The sequence below is a fragment of the Electrona antarctica genome (assembly GCF_951216825.1).
Source record: "Electrona antarctica genome assembly, chromosome: 6".
In the NCBI taxonomy this organism is placed as follows: Eukaryota; Metazoa; Chordata; class Actinopteri; order Myctophiformes; family Myctophidae; genus Electrona; species Electrona antarctica.
In genome coordinates, this window is record NC_136811.1 from 9485552 (window position 1) to 9513230 (window position 27679).

The window sequence follows — 27679 nt, forward strand, 5'->3', positions numbered from 1 at the left end:
ATTTCTAAAACTATATGAATCATATTTAACTTCAACAAGAATGAAAAAATACTGCCTGCATGCCCTGAGTTAATTGCAACCGGAAGTGACGCAAAAAGAAGGCGGGGGGAGTAGGAAAAAAAGAGAAAAGGCAATAATTGTTATTGTTAGCTTGTTAGCTAGCGGATAAATTCGTCCAGTGGAGATATGACTGCGTTATAACGTCTTATTACATGTTGGAACGCTTAAGTTATTATTATCACAACTGTAAAGTGGTACGTACCGACACGCAATGCAACATAATATGTGGTGGCCCGGTCCTATATATGACTGTATGAGAACAAGTCAACATTTTAAACATGTTTTAGTAAGGTTGTGTGTGGTTATAATTGTTTTATTCGGGAGGGCAAAGCCCAGCCGACTGCCGTGCTACTATAGCGAGTCCATTTTAAATGGCATCAGGGTAATATTAATAGAGATGTGCATTGTGCAGACAGTGCGTGTGAACAACATCATGAGTAGTACTAAAACAGCTTGGAAACCCACGTTTGCACTGTTTAGTAGTGTACATACTGTACGTGCAATTGCTAAGTTATAGTACTCCATCTAAATAGGCGCTGATCATGTGTCCATTGTGCAATATGTATGTAGCCTATATGCACTCATTTGTTATGCATGCAGGCTTAATTGATGATGTCTATTTCACACAATTGTCTGCGTATATAAACTATAAACCAAACGCACAGCTTTTTATTATGTCACAAAGTTGACATGATGTGCCGAGGAGCAAATAAATGTCCAAGCTCGGGGTATAGATAATTAGATTATTAAAAAAAATACACAAGTTATCCATCATAACACACTGCAACTATAAAATCTAAGCATTTATGTGTGGTTTTGTGTGTGTTGCTTTCATGTAAACATATGTTTTCTCATGCCAATAAAGCCCTTTGAATTGTGTGCGTGCGTGCGTGTGCGTGTGTGTGTGTGTGTGTGTGTGTGTGCGTGCGCGTGCGCGTGTGCGTGTGAGACAGAAGATGGAGGACGCAAACAGAACAGATGTTGCCTCCACATCCAAGAACCACACAGGATCACTGCACTTGCAGAGTAAGACAGTGGAAAGACTGCAGTCGATCAGTAAAGTTCTCAAACGTTGTCATGTCAAGCGGACCCCTACATTGATACGTAAATGACCTCGGAACCTTGTCTGAAAACATTGTGTGCCAGGGAGGGAGACCCCCAGAAGAGTGGATTTGTAGCCTATTAAAGGGGCATTCCACTCATTTTCAACATTTTACTATGTCATTAATATACCTTAGACTAGAGCTGTTGTGTGGAAATAATTTAAAAAAAAGTCCCCCGCATTCTGTGTTTCCTAGAACTGGAGGTCTGAAAATAATCATTAACATGGTGAAACACATCTTGATGATGTCATCAAGATGTGTTTCACAGTGACCATTAATGATTTTTTTTTCATTTTTTCATTTTTATTTCCACACAACAGCTCAAAGTTATATTAATGACATAGTAAAATGTTGAAAATGAGTGGAATGCCCCTTTAAATGAAATTCTAAAGGATTAAAATGTTTCTGACTTTTTTATATATATATTTCTTTAAATTAAAAAACAGCAGATGTACAAGCCCTGTACTTGACTCCCTTTGTTGGACAGATTAACTCATTAATCTAAAAAAGTAATAATCTCTTAGAGAATAATAGAATGCAGCCCTATTTTTTTTAAATTATTTTTTACATGTTTAGAAGACTTTATAATCGTCCTGTAGGCTAATATATTCATTCTCTTCTTCAGCCCCGAAGAATGAAGACGCCTATGAAATATCCCTTCCATACGAGGAGAGCAGCTTTGAGCAGCAAGGCTTTTTCAACCAAAATGACCAGAGTTTTGATGGTGAATGTCCCAATCTATTACAAATATGTCATCAATTACTACATACAGTATATTGTCTCTGTCGAGTGGAAACCTCATATGTCCAAAACCGTTACATTTCAGCTTCTGTATGAACATTAATTATTCACGAAAACAACTCAAAACGTTAGAATATGGAGGTAAGTGGTGGCCGAACGGCAGCGGTGGCCGAACGGTTAGCGGAGCGGTCTTGATACCGGAAGGTCGCCAGTTCGTATCCCCGGACCGGCACGTTAAAATTACCACCGCTGAAGTGCCCTTGAGCAAGGCATTGAACCACTACCATGAAATGTTCTATGAGCAGGGCCTGGCTGTAAACAAGTATCTGATGCTTAGTCCAGTTACCCTGGGTAAATATAGTAACTTTGCTTTGCTTTTGCTTTGCAAGACAGTGACGATATTCTTATCCTGTGTAACAGTGCCCCACATAGCCAAAGAGCTGTTATTGTGCAAGTTGTGAAAATAGAGGGGGGGGAACTTTAGCTTATATTTTGTGTGACAGGACAGCCAGTGTTGTTTTTAGCAGCAAGTTCCTATTTTAGTTTAGTCATAGTCTTTGGAATGAAACTTAATTTAGTTTTAGTCATATTTTAGTCACCTGGAATGTGTTAGTGTTAGTCTTAGTTTTTGTCGACTAAATATCATAAGATTTTAGTCGACTAAAATGTATTTTGATACCGTCGTAATGACTGATTTTACACGATCTACAAGCTCACAACGTGTCGACGTGTTGTGAGCTTGTAGATCTGCTATTTTCAGCATGCAACCAAGTTGTAAAATGACTTGTCCACTAGTCCGTTCGTAACATTTTAGTCTAGTTTTTATTTGTTGACGAAATCGTCAGTATATTTATTATTTAGTCTTAGTCATCATAGCTTAGTGTAGTTTCCATTTAGTTTTCGTCTGTGGAAAAAGGTAGTCGACGGACATTTTTCGTCTTAGTTTTAGTCGACGAAAACAACACTGGATAAGAGGTTTCTGCACTGAATATGCAACCATTTGTATCTGTCCAGAGTCACCGCCCACCGGGCACTCCCAGGCTAACAGCTCCTACATTCTGATCACCAACCTGCGGACGCAGCTCCAGATCTCGCTGGAGAAGAACTCGTGGCTCCAGAAACGCATCGAGGACCTGGAGGAGGAGAGGGACTTCCTGCGCTGCCAGCTGGATCGCTTCATCTTCTCCACCAAGTCCCAGGGACAGAGCCCGAGTCCATACAGCAACGGTGAGTCCCAGGGACAGAGCCCGAGCCAATACAGCAACGGTGAGTCCCAGGGACGGAGCCCGAGTCCATACAGCAACGGTGAGTCCCAGGGACAGAGCCCGAGCCAATACAGCAACGGTGAGTCCCAGGGACAGAGCCCGAGCCAATACAGCAACGGTGAGTCCCAGGGACAGAGCCCGTACCAATACAGCAACGGTGAGTCCCAGGGACAGAGCCCGAGCCAATACAGCAACGGTGAGTCCCAGGGACAGAGCCCGAGCCAATACACCCTCAAAACACATGCACTCGCCTCCATTGTTTGAGCGGAACTCTCGTTGTTCTCGTTGTTCCCGAGCCATGATAAGTCAAGACACATGTCTCTTACGCTAGTGTTTTCTTTATCTTATCATAAGACGATGGGATAACGCCTCATTATGGACATCAGTCTCATTAAGGACCTGAAAGACTTTCTGCCTTACAGAGCAACAAAACTCAGATATGCAGCAAAACAAGAGGTGACTGTGCTTTTGCGGTGGTGGCCCCAGAGCTATGGAATAACCCCCCCCCCCCCCCCCCCCCACAATAGAGCTGCTCGATCTATCGAGATTTTTAAGTCCCTACTTAAAACTCGCCTTTTCTCCCTAGCTTTTAATGTTATCTGATTTGAATGGTTACATATTCTTGTTGTCTATGTCTCCTGTTTGTATACATGCTATATGTAATGTTCCTTGTTTTCTTTTTCTTTTCTTTTTTTAATTTGCTTGATGTAATTTGCCATGTTTATTTGTCTACTGTGAAGCACTTTGGTCAACTTCGTGTTGGATCTTTCTGCAGGCTATGAGTCGAGGAGATTCAACTGGAGGGCGAGAAGAGGGGAAGATCGGCCAGCTGGTGAGTAATTTGTGTGCTTAATTGCACCGCATCCATCTGATCTCCCATTTCTATTTCTTAGGCCTCACTCAGACCTTTACAGCGTTGTATGAATGTTGTGAGTGTCATGGCCGCCCCAATGCATTTCCAATGGAGGTCACATGGTCTGTTGTATGGCTTTCAGCTGTGTTTCGACTGCCCCCTCCCCCTCACACAACACAAATGTTGTGTCAAACCATGTGTCCTCCATTGGAAATGCATTGGGGCGGCCATGACACTACACAACATTCATCCAACAAGCATACAGCAATGCAGTAAAGGTCTGAGTGAGGCCTTAGATATAGTTGTCTGCTTGAGTACAGCCATACACCATTGCATATAGGATCTTCACCTCCTACACTGTGATGTGATATGTATATATAAACCAAAGGTCTCATGAAGGACATCAAAGTCTTCAACTTGAACTCGCCTTTCTCCATTACAGAGCAACAGAAGTCGGACATGCAGCAGCATTTCCCCTCGCGCCAGTTCGTCCAACGAAGGCCCGCTCCAGCAGCCATGGGGCCTCCCAAAAACCACGTCTCCAGCCCGATAGCCAGTCAGATTGCCTCTATGAACGCGTTCCAGGGCCTGCTGACGGGTCACAGCGGTACCGGCAGCACAGCCGGCAGCAGCACCAACAACAACAGCAGCAGCACCAGAGCAACCATGAATGACATGAGCAGACACGGCAACGCAGGCCCAGGTAAGACCACTGAAAAAGACTATCCATCCATCCATCCATCCATCCATCCATCCATCCATCCATTCATCCATCCATCCATCCATCCATCCATCTTCAACCGCTTATCCGTAGTCAGGTCGCGGGGTGTCACTAAGACACATTAGTGACTTCCTCCTGGGGGATACCGAGAAGTTCCAAGGCCAGTGATTCGATGTGTTTCCTCCAACTGCGCCTTGGTCTGCCCCGGGGTCTCCTCCCAGTGGGACGTGCGTCGAGGACCTCCCTAGGGAGACGCCAGATGCCCGAACCACCTAAGCTGGCTCCTTTCCAGGCGAAGAAGCAGCGGCTCTACTCCGAGTCTCTCTCGTGTGACTGAACTTCTCACCCTATCTCTAAGGGAGATGCCAGCCACCCGTCGAAGAAACTCATTTCGGCCGCTTGTATTCACAACCTTATTCTTTCGGTCATGACCCACACTTCATGACCATAGGTGAGAGTAGGAACGAAGATTGCTCGGTAGACAGAGAGCTTTGCCTTCTGGCTCAACTCTCTTTGCGGTACAGAAAAAAAAAGACTACAAGGTTGTATTACGTCGTATTTATCGCTGCTGTGCTGCGACCCCCATCTTTTTTTCCGTGATTTTGCAGAGGATGTGCGTTATTGTTTGAGTGGTGCAAACCACTCCAACAACCAGCTTTGTCTGTACCCGTGTACCTGTACGTGTACCCGTGTACCTGTACGTGGTACCTGTACGTGGCCCCACGCACAGGTGAGCATGGTTGCTATGGTTAGTGTGTGACGTCACTGCACCACTCAGTTCACACGGGTGTGATTTTTTCATGTATGATCACTGATACACCCACCCACCATTTTGACCTTCCTTAAACCTTTGTTACTAAGAAGAAACCAATGCAATTTAAACCACTATGTGGTGTCCACTACGCTTCTTTTTTTAATGTTTTTCATTGGTTCTGGGCCACTTGTGCGGCTACCTCTGAGCAGCTTTAACCCATTTTGACCTGAGATCAGATTCTAAAAATGTCTTCTACATCCTGACAGTTTTCTGAAAAAGCCATATTTCTATGTCAGTCGTTCTTCGATTTTTCAAAAATAGCAGACCTACAAGCTCATAGCGCGCCACTCGGTGGCGCGCTATGAGCTTGTAGATCTGCTATTTTTCAATAGCTGGGTTAAAAAATGGGTTAAAAAGCGATCCACCTTTTATTATACAAGCCAATCTGAGAGGGTGCTGCACTTATCAAGGTCACTTTTCATAAGCTTTTAGAATTTTATTGAGAGGATATGGCCCCTTGAGATGCAGCATCTCGTTTTAGAGGGGGTCCTATACACACAACGACAACATTACAGCAGTGCAAGTACACAGTACTAAAGACACATAGGTGCAACATGACATACAGTACAAATACACAGGACATACACATACAGGTACAGTTAGCTTACTTTGGCTACTTTAAGTGTATTTCTTTTATGACAATTCTTTTTTTTACCTTTAACCAAGTAACATTTTTATTCCCTGACCTTTCCTTGTAACAGAGTATATTCTCTACATTGCAGTATTGATACTTAACCCATTTTGGGCGGGAACCCCTTTTGGTGTTTTAAACATTAGTTTAGCTATTGAAAAAATAGCAGATCTACAAGCTCGTAGCGCGCCACCGAGTGGCGCGCTACGAGCTTGTAGGTCTGCTATTTTTGAAGAATCGTGAAAAGTGACATGAAAGTGTTTGAGAACGACTGACATAGAAAAACATAGCTTTTTCAAGAAAACTGTCAGGATGTAGAAGACATTTTTTAGAATCTGATCTCAGGTCAAAATGGGTCAATTACAAAATGTGAGTACCATCTCCACCACCGGAGCCACGGCGTTCCGCATGTGGATGCCAAGAAGATCCACGCGATTAGATCTTTCAGGCGTTTTCCTCCCTCTCACTGTCGCTGGAGTCAGTGGACACACTACAGCCTAAAGCCTGATTTATATACTCTGTCGCTGTCATATCTCTCCAGATCCTCTGTCACTGCTGGGAGAATCTGAAGAGTACCTGGACCATGACACCTATCTGGACGAGGAGGGGCTCATTTCAGGGGAGGAAGTGATGTCGGACGCCATCAACAACAACCAGCACCCGCTAAAGAGGAGGCGGATCTTCCAAGTCCGCAGGGAGCGACAACGAGGTGTGTGTGTGTTTGACAGTGACCACCAATCACCAACTATTTTATACTATAGTATTGCATTTTTTAACCCATCCTCTTCACAGTTTATTAAATAGAGTATGTTAGCGCTTTCATTCAGTATGAGTAATAACATTAACTCTTTGATATCTTAAGAATACATTTTGTGTCATTATCTATTCACCCTCATACAATGGAACATGTTTTTCAGAAAACTCTTAGGATTAAGAATAGTGGTTTAGAAGAGTGGTTCTCAAAAATAGGCCTACAAGCTCACAGCGCGTAAGAAATCTTGAAAGTGTGAGTTATTTTAACACAAAACTTCTCTTCTCAGGGGTCCCTGGCAGAAACATTTTCAAATGGGGGGGGTCCGCGGCCACGAAAACGTTTGAGAACTACTGATTTAGAAGTAATTTGTACTGGGTTAACACTTATCTAGTCCATTAACAATCCTTGGTCACCTCTCACTCTCGTCCCAGTGAAAGACGCCGCGGGAGTGCTGTTCCGCTACAAGAAGATCCTGCTGACCTACCAGCGGCTGAAGAACATGTCCAAGGCCTTCCAGCTCCACGGCGTGGACCGCAACACTGTGGCCTCCACCACGCCCATCGCCGAGCTGCTGCTCGTGGCGCCGGAGAAGGTGGCCGAGGTGGGCGAGTTCGACCCGTCCAAGGAGAAGCTGCTGGACTACGCCCGGCGCTGCTACATGGCGCTGGACGAGGAGACGCTCAGCAGGGTGCAGGCCCTCAAGAAGAACAACCTGCTGCTGCCCATCTCCTACAGGTTCAGACACTGAGAGGCACAGGGGAGAGAGTGGTGGACGGGGTGGGGGGGCATGCGTTAGTCAGTGACGAGTGAATAGTCAACATACGTGGCCGGTTAAGACACATATATGTGGCCGGTTAATTAAGACTCACCTGTGGCTTTGACATATGTGGCCGGTTAAGACACACATATGTGGCTGGTTAAGACTCACCTGTGGCTTTGACATATGTGGCTGGTTAAGACACACATATGTGGCTGGTTAAGACTCACCTGTGGCTCTGACATATGTGGCCGGTTAAGACACACATATGTGGCCGGTTAAGACTCACCTGTGGCTCTGACTGACATATGTGGCTGGTTAAGACACACACGTGGCCGGTTAAGATTCACCCGTGGCTCTGACATACGTGGCCCGGTTAAGACTCGCTGCGCTTAGGGTTTTGTGTCGGACTATTGCATGTCGGACCAAAGATATTCACCCTGGACGGGTACTCTCTCCTTCTCCGGAAGACGATACAGGACGGTCCAAGTTGGGTAAGTGAGGAGCAATCAGGTGCACGGTTGATTGGGCTGCAGTGGGCCAGCTCGACTGCTGAAGCATGGCGGTGGCATCTCAGGGGACACGTGGTCATGGACATTTTTTTTGCCGTCACGTTGTCCCCCCGGATTCAGCTGTGTATACTGTGGTAAAGACTTTTTGTTAGTTTATATTTGTTCTGTCACCTCTTTTAGTGTCAATATGCGACACGAGTCACCTCACCTTCTGGACTCACCTATAGCCATTTATAATAGGGGTCAAAGTCCAAGTATGTGAGAGGGGCCTGCTGCAGCCAGAAAAGGGATGAGAAAATCTGTTCCATTTCCCTTAAGAATACTTGTATGTCCATAATGATTCACAACAGACATCTGTCAGCCGTCACCCACGGATTGGGAGGAAAGGACACTTTGCATCTTAGTTACCCAAGCCGATTCAAAGGCGAGTGGTTGATAGTTATTATTACCGATACAGAAAAAAGGAATAACATATATTCCCCACATCCCCACAGTATTTAGACACGGTGCTGGACCCAAAAATGGTCAAATGAAGAAAAAGACAATGTCCGGCCGCACATGATATGTTTTCTTTATTACTGATACAGATAAATAATATAATAATAGACAGACTGTTCCTACAGTACGCTGATCCTGGGTTTGAATGGATGCAGTTCAATTTCCTGAAAATCTTTTTTCAATAATGGATTCTGGCACAAAAAAATCAATTCAACTTTGTTTTCCCTTTTTTTAAAAAGAAATCTCTATTTCCATTTTTCGTATCTTGCATTGTTTTGCTCGTGTTACAATCATGTTTCGAAAAACATTTCAAAAATGTTGAAATTCAAATGTTTACCTTCCACTACACAGAACCGTGTATAAGCAGTGTGGCTACATTTCAACAATGCCTTAATGCTGTCATTTTGTGATTTGCCTCGTGTGAGGTGTGACAGTCAGTCAAGGTGTCACTTTATTAACACTAACCGCCCACTAGTAATTTATTACATTCTCCTTACCTTCCCGTTTCTCCTGGTTTTAATAGGCAGAAGACATAAAGGGAAGGAAATGTGTGTCATTGCAAACTGGGGGGGAAAAAAAGCACCTAGTAGTCTCGTAGTTGCATCAGAATGGAACCGAGTACAGTACAAGTCCCTACCTAATCGGTTATACCACCACAATGTTTTACAGGATACAGGATAGGTGGCACTGTGCACTAGGGACATCTGGGCACCTCAATGTAAAATGTGCCTGTTTTGTCCAAAATGTTAAAAAATTTAATAATATTTGAAAAATGGTAATGTAAAGAGTACCGGTATACATAACATGATGTGAACATGCAAGGTACATCATTATCAGGCATGTTCTAATCATGTACTGTATACTTTACTTAAAAACATTTTCCAAATATATATATTTTTTAACATTTGGGGGAAAATAGCCAATTTAACACTGATCTGCCCACTCTTCCTTGGTGTCCACCTACCCTGTTACCGTTTTACCAACATTTGGGTTTGTTTGTTTGTTTTTTGTCACTTGTAACATGTGCTCAGTCATGTGTAGCATCTAGTTATCTACAGTAGAGAGACAACTGTAAGGACAGGATATTTTGTTCTGCGTGACACAATGTAATACCTGCTGTATAATACAGTACAGAGCCTGTTCGTTCGTGTAGGGCTACACATGTAGGCAATTTGGTCATCAGCCAAGAAGTGGTATCATCGTCCAGTTCAATTGGGCCGCCCGACTCCCATGTGGTGACTTGGAAGATTGGGCATGATTCATCGATGATGTGTTCAACAGTCTGTGGTGTTACGCATTCACAGAGATCAGTGGCAGACACTCCAATCATGTGACAGGTAGAGTTCGGTCTTAGCTATACTCCAGAGCGAAGTCTGTTGAGGTTGACCCAGGCATTCCGTGGCATGTCGCACCCAGGAGGGTTGGTTGAAGGAGAGTTCCTCAACATGGATGTGGATTTGGACCTATAGGGTCATCTGGGCACCTCTACAATGGTCTGCTACTATTTACTATGCTGTTTTGTACCACTACATTCTAATATTCACTTTTGCGTGAAGAAATATTGAATTTAATCACACAACACTATAACGTTCCAGTGATCTTCCAGTGAGACTGAGTGATTGCGATGATAGGCCTATCTCACAGCCCCCTTTCCACGCCCACTTCCGGTAGATAGTGGTGTCATTTAACATTAGGCATTACCACTTTTTTTCTCTGGAGAATCTAAATATCAAAGACCGATAATAATATGAAGAAAACACAATGGTATAACAACTCAAATAAGTAGAATAAACCTTACCTTTACAAAACGGTAGTTTGTGGCTTGTGAAAATACCTCTTTTAACATGGAAGCCTATGGACCGTAAAAAGAACAACACCACTATCAACAAAAGGGGGCGGGAAAATGCTGTGAGATAGGCCTATTTAATAATAATAATAATAATCTTTATTTATAGAGCACCTTTCAGACACAGGTGTAGTTCAAAGTGCTTTACATACAAGTAAAAATAAATTCACATAAATGCAAAAAATTGAACAAGGGTAAAAACAAAAGTATTTGCACTAGGGCAAATCAAATCAGCTGCGACAGTTGATCGAACTAATCAATTGATTATGAAAACATAATCGGCAACTAATTAATTGCAATTGATGGGCAAATGCTTATAGGCAAAAGGTTTCAAATATGTTTTTTAAAAAATGTGAAAATAGCAGACCTACAAGCTCAGCTTGTAGATCGGCTATTTTCACTATTTCTGCACAACGCCATTGTGCGACGAAGTATAATTTAACGCTTTAGAAAAATAATAATTGATAAGATTGATAGTTTGTGCACATGGAATGGTCTTTTTCTGCTTCACGACACCTTATTACAAATGCATGTGAAATGAGCCATTTCGATGGTATGTAGTTTATAGAGGTCTCGCTGAAAATCCATAATTATTTTCAGTGCAGCCGTAATGTATAGTGTTTACTGTATAACTGTACAGTGAAATGATTTTTTTCAAGCTGATATGGTGAAGTTGGAAAAGTAACATTAACTGACTCCCTTTTAAAGGACCACTTCACCACTTTTCAACTTCTCTTCCTATAATAGGTCCTAACTAAATACCACCATTTTTTTCTACTCAGTCTGTGTCTCATAGGAAGGCTGTGGGCAGTTCAGAAACCCGTCCACCAGTGACATCATCGATGGTGAATCCAAGCTAATAGAAACGGCAGGCTTTCTTTTCCTGAAAAGTTGCAATGCAAAAGTTGAAGCCATCGTTCTCACAATAATACAAATCTAAATATATTTTAAAACAAATCTTGTTAAAAAAAAAATCTGCTTAATGATGATGTCACTGGTGGACGGGTGTCCGAACTGCCCAAAGCCCTCCTATGAGACACAGACTGAGTAGGAAAAAATGGTGGTGTTTTATCATGAACATTAGTGAGGACCTATTATATGAAGAGATGTTGAAAAGTGGTGAAGTGGTCCTTTAACCACATAAATCAGGAGTCAACAAGGGTCCGGGACCCCTAGGGGTCCTCAGAGTTACTACAGGGGGGACCACCACATCTTGTGATAGGATCTTTTTTTTTGCATTAACCACTTGAACCTTATAGTATCCCTATTCTGAGGAGAACTTTAGCCAAAGGCGTTGTGAGATTGTAGATTGGCTAACTTCGGCAAAGAGATACGTAGCTAGGTATTAAGTGTAGTTCAGGTGATTAAATCTGTCTGAAAAAAACAGGAATCCAACACAATGCTTGACAGTTGCAGTTTAAGCTATCAAAGGAGAAAGTGTAATCTGCAAATGCAACACATTTTTATACAATACGTATAGTGCTGGGTCCCTGCTTCATCTCTCTCTCAGTTATTTAAGCGTCCTTGGCCTGAAAAACGTTGAGGACCCCTGACTTAAACCCTATCATGTACTTTAATACTTTGTTGACCGCGGAGTCCCCCAGGGGACTCTAGACTATAGGGCCCCTCTTTTTCTCCCTCTGCACCAGATCTCTTTAGCAAAATGTTTTCGCTGAATGTTTGCTCCTAGAATAGGGACAGCTTATACTAGGGTTCACGTGGTTAAGATTGTCTTGTCAAAAGTCAAAACTCAATTCAGAGCTAGCCTGGGCAGCATTCCATTTCGTGTTTATCATCCGGTCGGGAGCGGATGGTAACTTTCGTCATGTTGTAGTCAATGATTTGTAGTCAGGAAACCACAAGGCGGAATCAGTACTATGAATGGATACTTTCTTATTCCGCCTTGTGGTTTCCTGCCTGATGACTACAAATCAATGACTACAACATGACGTAAATTTACCATCCGCTCCAGACCAGTTCACACAGGTTCACACAGCGATTTTGGAACACAGACCAGGCTTTCCTCCGAGGTGGAAAGCCTGTGGTGACGCGAGGTTACTTCAGAGCAGTTCAGCAGGGCTCCAATACGCCTATCGGTGGAACTCATCATGTGTCTTTTCTATTATGTTCAATACGGGTCACTTTATAGTTGGACTTAAAAAGGAACCAATCAATCAATGTAAAATGTTAGGGTGCACTTCGACTTTTGTAAAAACTGATTCGCCAGAATTTGCCGAATCAAATCATTGTTGTATATTGTTTTTAAAAGTATCTGTTTGTTTCCTGTTGTATCTCCCTTATGTTTTTTATTATGAATGACATAGCCAACATACTGGAGTGAATTAAAAACAAAAAAACAATAACCATGTATTGCTGTTGCTGATTATGCATCATCAGCTTCACTGTTAAGACAGAAATGTCATTAAAAGCGTTTGATTTCCTATGACACATGTATGCATTTCTTGTTTTATGCTCAGTCTAGCATTACCGCTCATCAGGCTCCTGTTAATTACACAAATATATCGGAATACAATTAAATGGGAGTTAAATGCTGCAATTTGTAAAAATGGCAAAACCTGAGTCCTAACGTCATTGAAGTGGGACTCATAAAATGTCCCTGGGACTCATCTAAAAGACCATCCCTGCATCCTGGGACTCATTACATTGAAAACCTATTTACATCACTGCTATATGGCTCTGGCTGAAGAGAGAAGACACCAGCTGTAATCTAAAGATTTCAGTGTTCATATTATTGCATGGTTGTTGGGTGGGTCACAGAAATGTTGGTGTGGGGAGGAGGGTAGTATGGAGCCTTCTGGTGGAGCTGTTGCTCACGCCCCCTGCGACCCGACTACGGATAAGCGGTTGAAGATGGATATAAACTATAAAGTTCAGTTCTGCGGCTTTGCATACACCCAATATTAAAGGAATAGGTTATGACCATATTATAACTATTGTTACAATGTTTATTATTATTATTGACAATAATTTGTACAGAAAAATCTGGTAATCGACCAGCTCATATAAACATACAGGACGGAAAAAAACAAAACAAAAACAACAACAACAGATTTACAGACCAAGACAAACAAACACCAATACAAGTCAGAGCTTTTTGCACTCGCCGGAAGTCCACGCCACGGAGCAGCATCATCACCTTCCGGTGTCAGAGGGTGTCCGTGCAGCGGAGAGCGGAGCAGAAAGCGGGCATTAGTGAACATCTTACGAAACCTAGCCGCGTTTACCTTCCTGGCGCAAAGCAAAACCGATCGGAAAGCAAACAAATCAACCACACCAAAGGGCTAACGAGTGGACGCCCCGGGCTCGGATCTTATTTGGCTGCTTCGGGGGGAACCCCACTTGGAGCTTTGGGTCGCTGAAGCTAAGCTAACGGGCTGACCGTCTCGCGCACAACAAGCGGAGGAGGAGGAGGAGGCCCCAGCGTTCATTCTCCTGGACTTTGCTACATGCTAACGAGCTAACACGTTGTTTTGTAACCTCCCAGTGTTTGTGTGTGTGTCTGTCCCGTTAACTAAAAAAGCCCCCCACCCACCACCCGTTTTTTAAACGGTTTCGTTGCCCAACCCGACGGGCAAGAAGAAGAAGAAGTTGACGCCAAACGGTTTAGCATCGTTGTGTTGTTTGGGATACCATCCTTTAGCATAGCTTAGCGAGCTAGCCTAGCCCCGCCGTACACACACACAGCGCTAACAGTCGCAGCAAGCAGACAGCAGCCCGTGCGATCCGCCACAAGACAGAGCAGAGATGTCGGATTTCGACGAGTTTGAGAGGCAGCTGTCGGAGAACAAGCAAGGTAACGTTGAAAGCCTACGGGGTAGATAATGCTAACATAACGGTGTTGTGTGTGTGTGTTCATTGGTGCTGCAGACACAGTGCTGCACCTGGAGGGACAGGGTGGATGCGTCTATTTGCTGGGACGCTGTGGGGGGTTTAATAATGCATCCCTCCCCGAGTCCCACGATGGTTTATTTCGTTAAATTGTTATGTTGTTGACTTGTTCGTCAGCTAAATTGCGTTTATGGGCCAGATGCTGCTTCTCATTGATCATCCCGTTATTGTAAACTAGTCCACACACGGCAACTTTGTTTACGAATAGGTAGTAGACTTGATACTTTAGTTACAATGAATTAACTTAGGTCTTTTAGAGGGTGCCTATGTAACCAAATGGGTCCATTAGGTTATGTTTTTTGTTTTTACACTATTGGGACTAATACAATAATAATAATAAAATAACACAAGATGATGTTAACTGCGTAGCTAACTTGCTAGCAAGGGTTAGTGTTTGGGCTTCCTTTACTCATTTTAACAGCCCGCCCTGCCAAGCCAGGGCCAGGTGGCTGCTGCCTTCCCTGGGTGGGTGGGTGGATGGATGGATGCATTGTGTCCAATATCTGTTTGCAACTGTTGCTGCCAGTTGTGTTTATTTATTCTTCACAATTAATGCCCGTGGCTGCAACACGGTGGCAGCATTTTGACACCTTTACCCTGGATCTGTCTGGCACATCTTAAGCGTACAATTGATGATCTGGATGACAATTCATTAATAATGAATGATCCAATTAAGCATACCATTTTGAGTATGAAGTTACACTTTGGGTTTGTGGATTTCATGGTATCAGTTTATAATAGTATACAGTGAGTGCATTGCCTGCCCTGTAGCAATAGTGAGTTTGCAAAGTCGTGCAAAATGTCAACATTTCTTGCACTACTTAAGCTGACCGTACAGGCGTACACTTAAATCACATTTGACCATAATTTTATTAAAAAAATTAACAGCTGTTTCTGGTGTTGCATTTGCGAATTGTAAATCGCCTGTATACATTTTTACTCGGGTACAGCCAATGATGTGGTCAGGGTTTTACAGTAATAGTTATTCTAATATTCATAGTTTGAACATTGCATATAGCCTAGCAGGAGAGCTATGCCTAATATATGCATGGCACTTGCCCGTAGGTCATGTTCTACTTGCCCAAAACGTCATGTATACTACTCTACTTGCCCGAAAAGTAAATTGCGATAAGTAATTTTATCGTTCTCATTTTAACCTTTTGTTTTGTTTACTTGTGAATTCTGGGGCTCTGCGATATGGATATACCTCAATATTCATGCCAAATATCTCAATAGCTATACAATATGACTTATTTTAAACCTGCCCTTAACACTTGCGCATCGGGCAACCTGAAAGCAAACTCCACCTGCCTGAACGTTTTATTTACTTTCTGGGGCGGTCCTTGTCATGGAAATGTTTGAGAACTACTGTTTTAGGAAAGTGGTGGTCTTTTTGTTGTTGTTGTTGTTGTTGTTGTTGTGTCCATTCATTAATTTACCTGTCTTTCTTCTCGCCTAATTTACTTTAGCTGTCTGTCTTCTCACTGCAGCGGAGCGGGACAAGGAGAACCACCACCGTCGCCGCTCCCCGTCCCGAAGCCGCAGCAGAGAGAGGAAGAGGAGGAGCCGCGACCGGGGGGAAAGACGCAGCAGGGACCGGCGCGGGGACAGCAAAGAGCGCAGACCGAGGCGCAGGTGGGTACCACACCGGGGTCAGGGGTCGGTGCATAGTGTGGCTGCCTTGTCACGAAATGTCCCCATGTCCAATCCCTCTTGCTGCCCAATTGTCCCGTTAAAAATGTCCATGGCCAAGACGCTCGTTGTAAGAGAGACAACTGAATACCTCCCAGCGTAATTGTGATTCTGGAGAATATGTGGCCCACGAATATGTACGTCTATCTAGGTGTTCAGAGCGCATTTGAATTGGATATCTAATGAAGAAATTCAGTGGCAATAAAAATCTGGCCAAGGAGACAGGTGTGTTTTTGTGCTCTGAAGCAGGCCAGGCGGTCAGCACAGCACATAGTTATTTTTCCCATTTCTACGCCCACATCACACCATTACTCTCAGCCTGCCCTTGCGGTCAAAACCAATCACTTTAGACATTACTCGCAGGTGCAGCATCAACTTAAATGTGAGCAAGCATGCACAAGATCACTGTCATTGATCTCTTAGTCTTTAGCACAGATGATTGAAGAGATACAAATCTCAGCTGGTAACTTGATATTGCTTGCTTGATAATGGTCCTAGTAGGCAGACTTTTCTCCAGGCACACTGGTGGTGAACTTAAAGAAGGAGAAATGTGTGTGTGTTTGAAACTGTCGTCACAGTCACCTTTCCCATTGTTCATTGTAGGCAGCCTCTCCAGAGCCACGCAGGGTTGCCCCCTAGCCTAGAAAAGTTCTGAGGTTCCTTTGAAACGGGGAGCGTCATGATTTATGTTTAATTATTACATTGTCGATTTAAAAGATGACAGAATTTCTAATCCTGTTGTGTGAGGAATCTCAAGCTACTGTTGAGAAGTACCATATAGTCGTTTCTTTTAAACTAAAAGTGTGCACGTGCCATTTGATTCAAGATCTTTGTCTTTAAATTTCAAGGCCACGGCTCACGTCACGATGCCATTTCATTTTCCTTTCATTTTGATCAATCGATTTATTTTCATTTGGATGACACCCTTAATGAAGAAGTGGGAGGTTCGCCTGAGACGGCTAATGGCACCAATTACTGGAAGTCATGCGTAATGCCTCAGTGACTCAACCTGTTGGTGATAAAATAACTGGGACACTCTGGCTTTGACCCCGTCTCAGGACCAGTGGCCCCTGAATGTCAGTGATACCCCCCTTCCATGTATGTATGTATGTATGTATGTATGTATGTATGTATGTATGTATGTATGTATGTATGTATGTATGTATGTATGTATGTATGTACTGTGCTCTGTTACAGCAGAAAGGCTTTGACACGGTCACACGGTCAAGGCAGATGACCCTAGAGCCTGATTCTGTTCAAGGTTTCTTCTTCGCATTAAAGTGTGGTTGTTCCTTGACACTGTCGCCACTGAAAGTTTCTCTCAACTTGTTGTAATTTGGCACTATAATAAAATGTAATTAAAAACTAACCGTCTATTAAGCATAGATTGTGTGGAACTTACATATCGTATAGAACTTGACCCTACACATACGACGAATAGCGAACATTTGTGAGCTTGTGAATTGGCTATTTTCACACTTTTGTTTTGCAATTGTTTCAAGACCTGTTACTGAGCATCATGTTTGACTTGAGAGAAATGTCTGAACCTCTTCCAATGTCATTTCAGCTCACCACGCAACCCAACCCAAGACATTGCTGTAAGGTAAGGATGCAGCAAATCATGCACTGAGCTGATTCTTTTTTTCTCTTTGTTGCAAATACAACTTAATATTGTTCTTCCAGTGATCTGCCTGTCATTCATTCAGTTACTATTTACTGCTCGCACTTCTTTAGGAAAGGGTTTCTATCTGTGGTCACTTTGGTGCTTGCTTTGTCCAAAAACCTTTAAAATGGATTTGTTCTTAAGAATCTGAATATTTGTAAAATATCATAGTATATCTATTAAAACATGGCACGCCATTGTGCTTTTCCCGTATAGCTGATAAAGCTACATAATGGGTATTATTTATTTAAAGGGATATTTTACTTTCAAACGTGTTCCAGACAGTGTTTAAGTAGCTTTATTCAGTATTTGGAGGTTTGATAATCATTTTTTTCCCATCACGCCCCCTTCTATAAACCAATTGTGACTTCAAACTCTATTTTAACCATGTTAGATTAATTGAAAAACACCGTGGTTCTGGAGACTGATATTGGCTTTCTAATGTGTGAGGGGGGCCGTGCTTTTTCCCATTACTATTTTCATTGATTTCTTGTGAAGTTTAGGCAGGGCCAGGCCGAACCAGTTGAAAACCACTGTCTTACTGCTTAACGAACACTTACTGTTTCACACAGACATCAGTAGCATTATACAGTTATATATATTTTTTAAAACCACACCAGTTCCATTTCCTCCACTCTATTCCTCAAGTGCGCCGTTAGGTACAATTTAAAAAAAAATTCAGCCATGGGATAATACTGTTTTTTTTGTTCGGTAGATCTTGTTGAGCTCGTCATGTTGAAAGTAGCTCACAAGTCAAAAAAAGTGTGGGCACCCCGGTGACCTAAACTGTCCTGTCCTTCTGCCTTTCAGTCGTTCGCCACACCGTGAGAAGAAGAAGAACAAGGTGAAGAAGTACTGGGACGTCCCTCCGCCCGGATTTGAACACATCACCCCCATGCAGTACAAAGCCATGCAAGGTACACGCTTTGATGGAGAGGATCAAAGGTGGATTAATTTCTGTCTGAGACCAGATATCACTGTATTGCAACATTGACCCATTTAGACCTGAGGACGATTCTACAAATGTCTTCGAAATCATAACAGTTTTCTGATAAACCTCTGTTTCTATGTCAGTGGTTCTCAAACTATTCAAGGAACTATATGTAATTGGCCTCCAACCCCCATCTCAAAATATGTTTGTTCCAGGGGACCCCCCCCCCCCCCCCCCAGAAGCAAAGATTTGAGTTAACAAATGTTCGCTCTGAAAGGATATGTATTCCAAATTTGCGCCACAGTTTCACGATTTTTCTGAAAATAGCAGATCTACAAGCTCGTAGCGCAGCACCGAGTGCCGCGCTTGTAGATCTTGTAGATCTGCTATTTTCAATAGCTAAAATATTACATAATGCTTTAAAACACCAAAAGGGGTTCCCGCCCAAAATGGGTTAACCACTTTCAACCTTCCCTATTTTGGCCATGCCATAATATATATATATATATATATATATATATATATATATATATATATATAAAAAAATAAGATTATAGGGCTTAGTGGTTAAGTGCACTTTGCTGTAAAATATTAGAACAATTTATGCAATAAATTCCAGCACACATCCCTGCATCGCCCTTTAAAATAGTAGCCATAAAAACCACATTGAATAAAAGCAACTTTCAGAATGGTTGTTACATAATGCCGGCTTGTGTACTTTCGAACCACTGAACAGTGTTTCCTGGAGCCATTCTGTTGTGAAAACGCTCTAAAAACCCATTAACCACCACGCTCATACTTTGCAAGGACGTGCTTGCACTACTGAAGGAGATGAGTTCAAACTACTAAAACATAGTGAAGATTGAACAGCTATCTTTACATAACCTGTTTCAAACGTCTTTGCTTTTGACCGTTTTCTGTTCTGAAAGCTTCCCCGGGCTGGCAAACGCAGATTAAATATGCTGCCTTCAGTCATCACCAAAAGTCCTCCTATTCAAAATGAAATAATGTACCGGTAGCTAAAACATTGTATTTTGTTTTATATTTGTTCGATTCAAATAATGCAGTTCTAAATAATTATCGGCTGATAGTAATGATATATTTTGCATCCTTAAGATGAAAGACAAAGATTTTGATTGAATGCTTTACTAACGGTTTTCAAAAAGTACAGATGTACAGTCAGTTACACAATAACAATGCTAAAAAGACAAAGACAAAAAGCACAGAGGGCTTGTTTCTAGGGGTGTCCAACGATATAAAAAGTGCACAGTAATTTAACACGTAACGTAGTGGCTGCTAATTCCCCCATCTGGGACCCTAACTCTATGGGACTCGGAAAAACCCTGTTATGGCCGGCTATTTGTCTTTTTTTTTAATGGATAAAAATAGAGCACGGTTAATTAGCCGTTAACCCATTTTGACCTGAGATCAGATTCTAAAAATGTCTTCTACATCCTGACAGTTTTCTGAAAAAGCTGTTTCTATGTCGGTCCATTTTTCAAAAATAGCAGACCTACAAGCTCGTAGTGCGCCACTCGGTGGCGCGCTATGAGCTTGTAGATCTGCTATTTTTCAATAGCTAAAGCATAACATAATGCTAACACCAAAAGGGGTTCCCGCCCAAAATGGGGTAAGGCCTGACGGTTACCGGTGAATAAAATGTCACCATTTGGCCATGCCTACCTGTTTCCATTGTGGTCTTGTGTATTCAATTCACCAAGACATGCAATACTACACAAGAAAACATCAATACTAGCAGCAGTAAAACTTCCCTAGGCCCAGTTGCGAAATGCAGGACAGGTGCTCTTGTATGGCCGTTTTGAAGGAGGCTAGGGTGTCTTTACCTATAACTTGGTTTGCTGACTGCCTGTCTGTTTTTGTGCCCTTCTCTTAACAGCTGCAGGCCAGATTCCAGCCACGGCCCTCCTGCCAACCATGACCCCAGACGGCCTGGCCGTCACCCCCACCCCAGTGCCCGTGGTGGGCAGCCAGATGACCAGACAGGCCCGTCGACTCTACGTGGGCAACATCCCCTTTGGCATCACAGAGGTGAGGGCTTCACACACAGCCCGTCAAAGGCCCAGATTCATTCTATTGGAGTAAATTGTATGGAAACGCATCTTTTCTCTTTTTGTTGTTGTTGCTTTTGGTGTCTCATCCATTTGCTGTCTTTTTGCTGTTGTACTTTAACCCATTTTGGACTGATGTCAATTTTAAAAAATGGCTTCTAAATCCTAATCGTTTTCTGAAAAACCTATGTTTCTATGTCAGTGGTGCTCAACCTTTTTCATGTCAAGACCCCCAGAATTATCTCTATTGGGCCACGGACCCCCATCTCAAAATATGTAGTTCCAGGGACCCCCCCAGAAGCAAAGATTTTAGTTAAAAATGTTCGCTCTGAAATATATATTCAAAGATTTGCACCACATTTTCACGACTTTTCAGAGTGGCGCGCTATGAGCTTGTAGGTCTGCTATTTTTCAACCGCTAAAGCATAACATAATGCTTGAAACACCAACGGGTGTTCCCGTTCTGAATGGGTTAAATAAATGTCTCCCAACACTGTTTGTCTTGTCTGGTTATAACACACTGTACCTTCCTGTCCTGACCTGCAGGAGTCCATGATGGACTTCTTCAACGCTCAGATGCGTCTGGGCGGTCTCACCCAGGCCCCCGGGAACCCCGTCCTCGCCGTGCAGATCAACCAGGACAAGAACTTCGCCTTCCTTGAGGTCAGGACAGTCAGCATGTCATTAGTCTCGCGTATAGCCAGACAACTATTCCACAATCTCCAAATGCTATATATACTCTGGAACCACAGCTCCCGAAATCCGAGTAATAAGGAAGCTGCCATTTCCGTTAAAAATATCTTTACATTTTATTTTTTTATTTTCCTTTTCTGCTAAGCAGCGAGCTATATATGCTTAGATGATTTGTATTTATATTACGATAAATGTACGCGACTGTAAAGACGAAACGGAAGTGGTGGAGGATGGCTACACTTCCGCTTTATATTTTACTCATGATAGAACTTCCGTTGCTCCAGACTGTATGACGGAAGCATTTGGAAATTTGCGAGAGGCAACAGTCTGGTAACGCGAGACTAGCATGTCATTTACCCGGCCTCTGTGTTCCTATCGGTTCATCGTGAATGTGTGTGGGGCTGTCACCATTACAACATTTATGTAGATGATTAATTGGCACACAAATAATTAACATTTAATTGTGTTTTCTTGCCTTTTAGGTTAAATGAGCAGAAAATAAATACTTTTTTTTATGTGTTCCTGCACAGTTCCGCTCGGTGGACGAGACGACCCAGGCCATGGCGTTTGACGGCATCATCTTCCAGGGACAGAGTCTCAAGATCCGCCGTCCCCACGACTACCAGCCCCTCCCGGGCATGAGCGAGAACCCCAGTGTCTACGTGCCCGGTACGTAGCGCCCCTCTCTCTGCCAAACAACTGTATGCTGTAGAAATGCGCCGTAGGGACTCGGAGGAGACTCCCATCTTCTCTGTTGAATTAAGTGTTGTTATAGTGAAATCCTTGTCACGATGTGAATCGTTTTGGAAATACTTATGGTATTGGTTTGGTTCACGTTTAGAGCTTCTATTCTCCCTCCTGTAATGCCTAAACCGTGCCTGCAGGGGGCCAGACTTAGTAGCTCCAACTTGGGTTGTTCATTAGTGTATTTATGCTCTTGTTGTTTTTCTACATTTTTAGTGCCCCGATATTATCATATCTAGTGATGCCCCGAATGTTCGTCCGCAGCAAATATTCAGCAGAAAATGGCTAAAAATGCATTTTCGGCCTATTCGGTTTCGGCCCGAATAGGCAGAAAATATATCACAGAAGAGTTATGCAATTAATGCATTCAAAAGAGCTGACTAAATGTTTTATGGACCCATAATAGTGATTATTATTTAAGTTAAGTTTTGCCATAACCATTTATTTTGCCATAAATCAGGTCGCTTTAAGGTACGACCATAACAGCAATGGTAAGAAAAAAAGATATATAATATGAATCGTATTCGGATATTCGGTATTCGGTTTTCGGCCAACTGTTTCCTATATTCGGTATTCGGTTTCGGCCAAGAATTTCCCTTTTCGGTGCATCCCATATTTTTTCACGGTAGGCGATGTGCCCACAATGGCGCTTGACACTGCTCTTAAAACTCGATGTACACGTTCCCATGTGGGTCAGTTCACAGACTAACAGGTTTGTGTTTGTCTGTTTGGCCCCCTAGGCGTGGTGTCCACGGTGGTGCCTGACTCGGCACACAAGCTCTTCATCGGTGGTCTGCCCAACTACCTGAACGACGACCAGGTCAGTGCTTCCCGCTAACCCAGCAGCACACAGGCTCTACTTAACCCATTTAGACCTGATACCAGATTCTACAAATGTCTTCTAAATCATGATAGTTTTCAGAAAAACGTATGTTTCTATATCGGTTGTTCATGTCAAGGAGCCCCAGAATTATATGTAATTACCCGCCGACCCCCATTTGAAAATATGTTGTTCCAGGGACCTCCCCAGCAGCAAAGATTTGAGTTAAAAACCTTCTCTCTGAAGGAATAAATATTCAAAGATTTGCGCCACATTTTCACGATTTAAAAAAAATAGCAGACCTACAAGCTCGTAGCGCGCCACTCGGTGGCACGCTATGAGCTTGTAGATCTGCTATTTTTCAATAGCTAAAGTATAACATAATGCTTAAAACACCAAAAGGGGTTCCCGCCCAGATTGGCTTAAAATGGGTCACAGCTTGTCTCAACAACAACACACATGCTGACTGACCCGCTTCCTTCCCAGTCTGAAACTATTAGGCATTGCCCCTAATATTAGCAACTGCTGTTCCAACCCATTTCGTCCCGAGGCCTATTATGCGAAATGCCAAGATTTCTTTCAAAGATTGAAGATGTGTACAAGCTCGCAGCATGGCACAAAGTGGCGCGCTGCTGTGAGCTCGTATCCATAATAGCCAACGCGTGACCCCTCTCTTCTTTGCGTCTCTCAGGTGAAGGAGCTGCTGACGTCCTTTGGGCCTCTCAAGGCATTCAACCTGGTGAAGGACAGCGCCACCGGCCTCTCTAAAGGTTACGCCTTCTGCGAATACGTCGACGTCAACCTCAACGACCAGGTGAGCACATAGAAATGTATTTTTAGGTGGTCGGACAACTTGTTACACTTATTCAAGCCGCCTTGTTTGAACTACTTTATGCAAGAAAAAAGTATTGACACTTATAAAGTGGCCTGTGTGAATGTTGGCATTTACAATAAAATGTCAAACTAAACAACCACACTTTGCTTGAGCGATAAACGGTCTGACCGATGCTACAGGAATACATTCATTTTCTAGGGAGTTGACTTTTAAAGTGTATGCCACAACACAAAGTGTTACTGTTGAGAATTGAACGTCGGTACCAAGCACTTGCAAAAGTAACCTTGATGGAATGTTTTTTTTTTTTTTATTATTTTATTTCAGGCCATTGCAGGGCTCAACGGCATGCAGCTGGGAGACAAGAAGCTCCTAGTGCAGCGAGCCAGCGTGGGATCCAAGGACGCCACTCTGGTAAGACTCCGGTTTGACCTACTAATGACATGTCCAGAATGTAGGACGCCAGGGTTCATGTGGTTAACACCAAACCTTCATTAGATATTCTCACAACTTCTTAATTATATATATATTTTTTAAATTCATATAATCTCTTAGATTTGTTTGTTTGTTGTTTCATTTAACACAAAAACTGAAATCTTTTGAAATAATGATTTTTACTCTAGGAGTCGTGACGCTAAAAAAATTCGTCCGTGACCCACAAATGTTTGTGAAACAGTGGTGTAAACCCTCTCCCCTCTCTCTGTCTCTCTGTCTCTCTCTCCCTACAGACGAGTATCAACCAGACCCCGGTGACGCTGCAGGTGCCGGGCCTGATGAACAGCTCGGTCAACCAGATGGGCGGCCTGCCCACCGAGGTGCTGTGTCTGATGAACATGGTGGCGCCCGAGGAGCTGCTGGACGACGAGGAGTACGAGGAGATCGTGGAGGACGTCCGGGACGAGTGCAGCAAGTACGGCCAGGTGAAGAGCATCGAGATCCCCCGGCCCGTCGACGGCCTGGAGGTCCCTGGGACCGGAAAGGTATGGATGACCCCCCCCCCTCTCTCTCTCTCTCTCTCTCTCTGTGTGGGTGTGTGTGTGCACACACAGTACACTGTCTATACATATCTAAAATAGAAAGACGTTTGAGAACTTTGAGTACTTTAACTGTGTGAAATCGATATCATTTTAGCATCGGTGAGATACAATATGTCTTGCGTTGTGCCGTTTCCTCGTGTTTTACAGTTCTTTGTTAGAAAAAAACCTTTATTTACTCGCATACAATTTAAAAATATATATTTTCTAAAATGCAGTTAAATGTATACAGGTCAACTCCAAGCATAATGAGCAATACAACAAACCGTTCTATCCTGTATCTTTACAAGCCGTTTGACATACATTTCTGTATGTTTTTTTCTCAGGAAAAGATCTTCAATCACCTTGTTCTATATTTAGCTGATACATTTTAATATATTTCCTAACACACTGTACCTTCCTGTCCTGACCTGCAGGAGTCCATGATGGACTTCTTCATTTCGTTTGCATCCATTTTGTGCGTTCTTTGACCCTTTCTCTCCTCTCTCTCTCTCTCGCAGATCTTCGTGGAGTTCATGTCGGTGTTTGACTCCCAGAAGGCCATGCAGGGTCTGACGGGAAGGAAGTTCGCCAACAGGGTGGTGGTGACCAAGTACTGCGACCCCGACGCCTACCACCGCCGAGACTTCTGGTAGAGGAGCGCCCCCACTGGATGAGAGGAGGGGTGGGACGGGGACGAGGGGAGGGAGGGAGGGGGAGGTATGAACGGGGGAGAAGTTGTGCCAACCCAATTTCAGATCCAACCCTTCTCTGTGCTTATAGGTCATACGTTCAGCTCAACGTTTCATGTATACCTTGGGGAGTAGTTAAACAGTTCGCAGAGTGACTTTTGGTTATGATCATTTTTATCACTTGAGGCCTACATGAAATGTCCAGCGGGCAATGGTTAGGATAGCGGTAGAGTTGGAATTGGGGGGTTTTGGGGGCGGTTAGGAGATGGGGATCCGCGAGGGTTTGTATTCTGTCATTTAAAAAAAGTAAAACGTTTAAAAAAAAAAAATTAAACATCCGAGGGTCAGGCGGGTGCTGTTTAAAATGATTTTCGAGAAATGTGCGTAGTGGGCGGTCATCATGGGAGGGGGTGGGGTAAATGATTTTTATACTTTGTGCGAAATGGGGATGGTCGTTTTGGGAGGGGGGGGGGTGGATGGGGCGTCACATGTCGAAAGCTTTGTATTTAAATGGAGGTAGCCTGTTTTAAGTAATTTAGGAAGGAGCCAAGACGGGGCTGAGGTGGGGAATATACCTAACCGGACTATTCCCACTCCAGACGAGTGAAGGATGGTAGGGTAGGAGGGGACGGGGGGGTACGGGGGACGGGGGGACGGGGGCGGCAGTGGAAGAAGAGGGCATTTCAGTTGTGACCTTCCAGTATAGATTATAGCTTCATCGTCACCTTCGAGGCTGACTTATACGCGGTTTGCGCGTCGTATCTGGGCTTTGCGGTTTCTGCTATTTTCAGCACGAGAAACGCTGGCGCGCAACCACGGTTATAAATCGCGCGTCGGCGGTCGTGATGTCTACGTGCGGCGAGGGGAGATGACGACCTCTGTTTTTTTGTTCGACAAGATAATTTCCTCCACTTTTCATTTTTCCTCATCGGACCATGCGGCCCACCACCACCACCCCCTCAAGACGAGTTGTCGGGAGTAACTTGTTTTTCACGTCGTCGTCGTCCCATACTGTGTCGTAGCATCATTTATCTGTAAGGTAAAAATAGAAATAGACATCGTATTAAGGTCACCCGAACAGGATGAAATCTTAAAAAAGAGTACATGTAATAAAAATAAAGTCCCGTTTGTCGATTTAAATTATTTTTCCTCTTGATTGTTTTCCCCCCCTGATTTCCCAGCGTTTCACGTCCATCATATCTCGGCTTTTAGTCAGTCTCAGTCAAAGAGGAAGCCAGTGGTAGGAGACGGTAGCAGCCACAGGGAGGAGGGTACACTGCAAAAGTTCCAGGGTGTTTGTTCAGTAGCACAATTGAAAGCCGGGCGTCACCCATTCTGGCCATGGAATTATAGGCGAAGAATTTGAAAATGATTTTAAATATGGCAATCTTCTAGATTGGCTATTTTCGTCGAGTCATAATGACAAAGTGAAAATGTAAAGATAAGGGTAATTAATTATGGTGCACTGAATTAGGTAACACCTGTGACTTTTTTTGCCGTGTATGCAGCTGTGGAGCTTCCTTTTTTTTTAAACTAGGCATAATAATTTGAATGGTATCTGTTCCAGACATTAATAAAAAGCCTCAATGTTACTGTGTGTGAGCAAAGAACTGGCTAGGCTGTGCCCCCCCACCCCCACTTGTTAAAATATGTCTGTATGTTCATACATGTCCCACTAATAGGCCACTATATCATGCTTTAGTGTTGCATTTCTACTAGTTCTTCCGTTCCATTTTGTTTTCTTTTTATTTATGTGGGATGGACGTAAGATACGGGAGATTTGTCGGACCCCGGTTGTGTGTGAGTGTAACGGCGTCTCTCCTCTTTTCACATGACCAAATAAACACATGACATAACGCCCAACGGCTCGTGTTGCACTGCTGTCTGCTGGAATTTAAAACGGGCAGTACAGAGAACGCAGCCATTGTACAAGTCCCAGTGGTCTTGTACTCCGTAGGCGCTCTTAGTGGTCCAAGAACGCCGCGCTCGGGGAATCTTCACGTGGCAATGCTCTCAACGTGCTAAAAAGGTCCGAAGTTATGACGATAATACTAATTTCGCGACTG

At 43.3% G+C, this 27679-nt stretch overlaps 2 protein-coding genes across 3 annotated transcripts; both read left to right on the plus strand.

Annotated features, from left to right (window-relative positions):
• The first annotated feature begins 140 nt into the window (after positions 1-140).
• ccdc106a (coiled-coil domain containing 106a) lies at positions 141-7788 on the plus strand. Its single transcript, XM_079504557.1, has 8 exons — positions 141-254; positions 1014-1086; positions 1789-1887; positions 2919-3131; positions 3945-4001; positions 4465-4725; positions 6730-6897; positions 7374-7788. The coding sequence occupies exons 1-8, from the start codon at positions 213-215 to the stop codon at positions 7688-7690; spliced, it is 1230 nt and encodes a 409-aa protein (XP_079360683.1). The 5' UTR covers positions 141-212; the 3' UTR covers positions 7691-7788.
• Positions 7789-13698: 5910 nt separating this feature from the next.
• Positions 13699-25599, plus strand: LOC306925609 (splicing factor U2AF 65 kDa subunit-like). Of its 2 annotated transcripts, none has more exons than XM_079504554.1 (12): positions 13699-14369; positions 15934-16099; positions 17724-17759; positions 18630-18736; positions 20648-20799; positions 21366-21482; positions 22043-22181; positions 22997-23076; positions 23768-23890; positions 24236-24322; positions 24637-24888; positions 25443-25599. In XM_079504554.1, exons 1-12 carry the CDS (start codon positions 14321-14323, stop codon positions 25575-25577), a joined length of 1443 nt encoding a protein of 480 aa, XP_079360680.1. In that variant the 5' UTR covers positions 13699-14320; the 3' UTR covers positions 25578-25599. The 2 variants fall into 2 exon arrangements, with proteins under 2 accessions (XP_079360680.1, XP_079360681.1); XM_079504555.1 differs by having other exon boundaries at positions 15955-16099.
• Positions 25600-27679: the final 2080 nt, after the last annotated feature.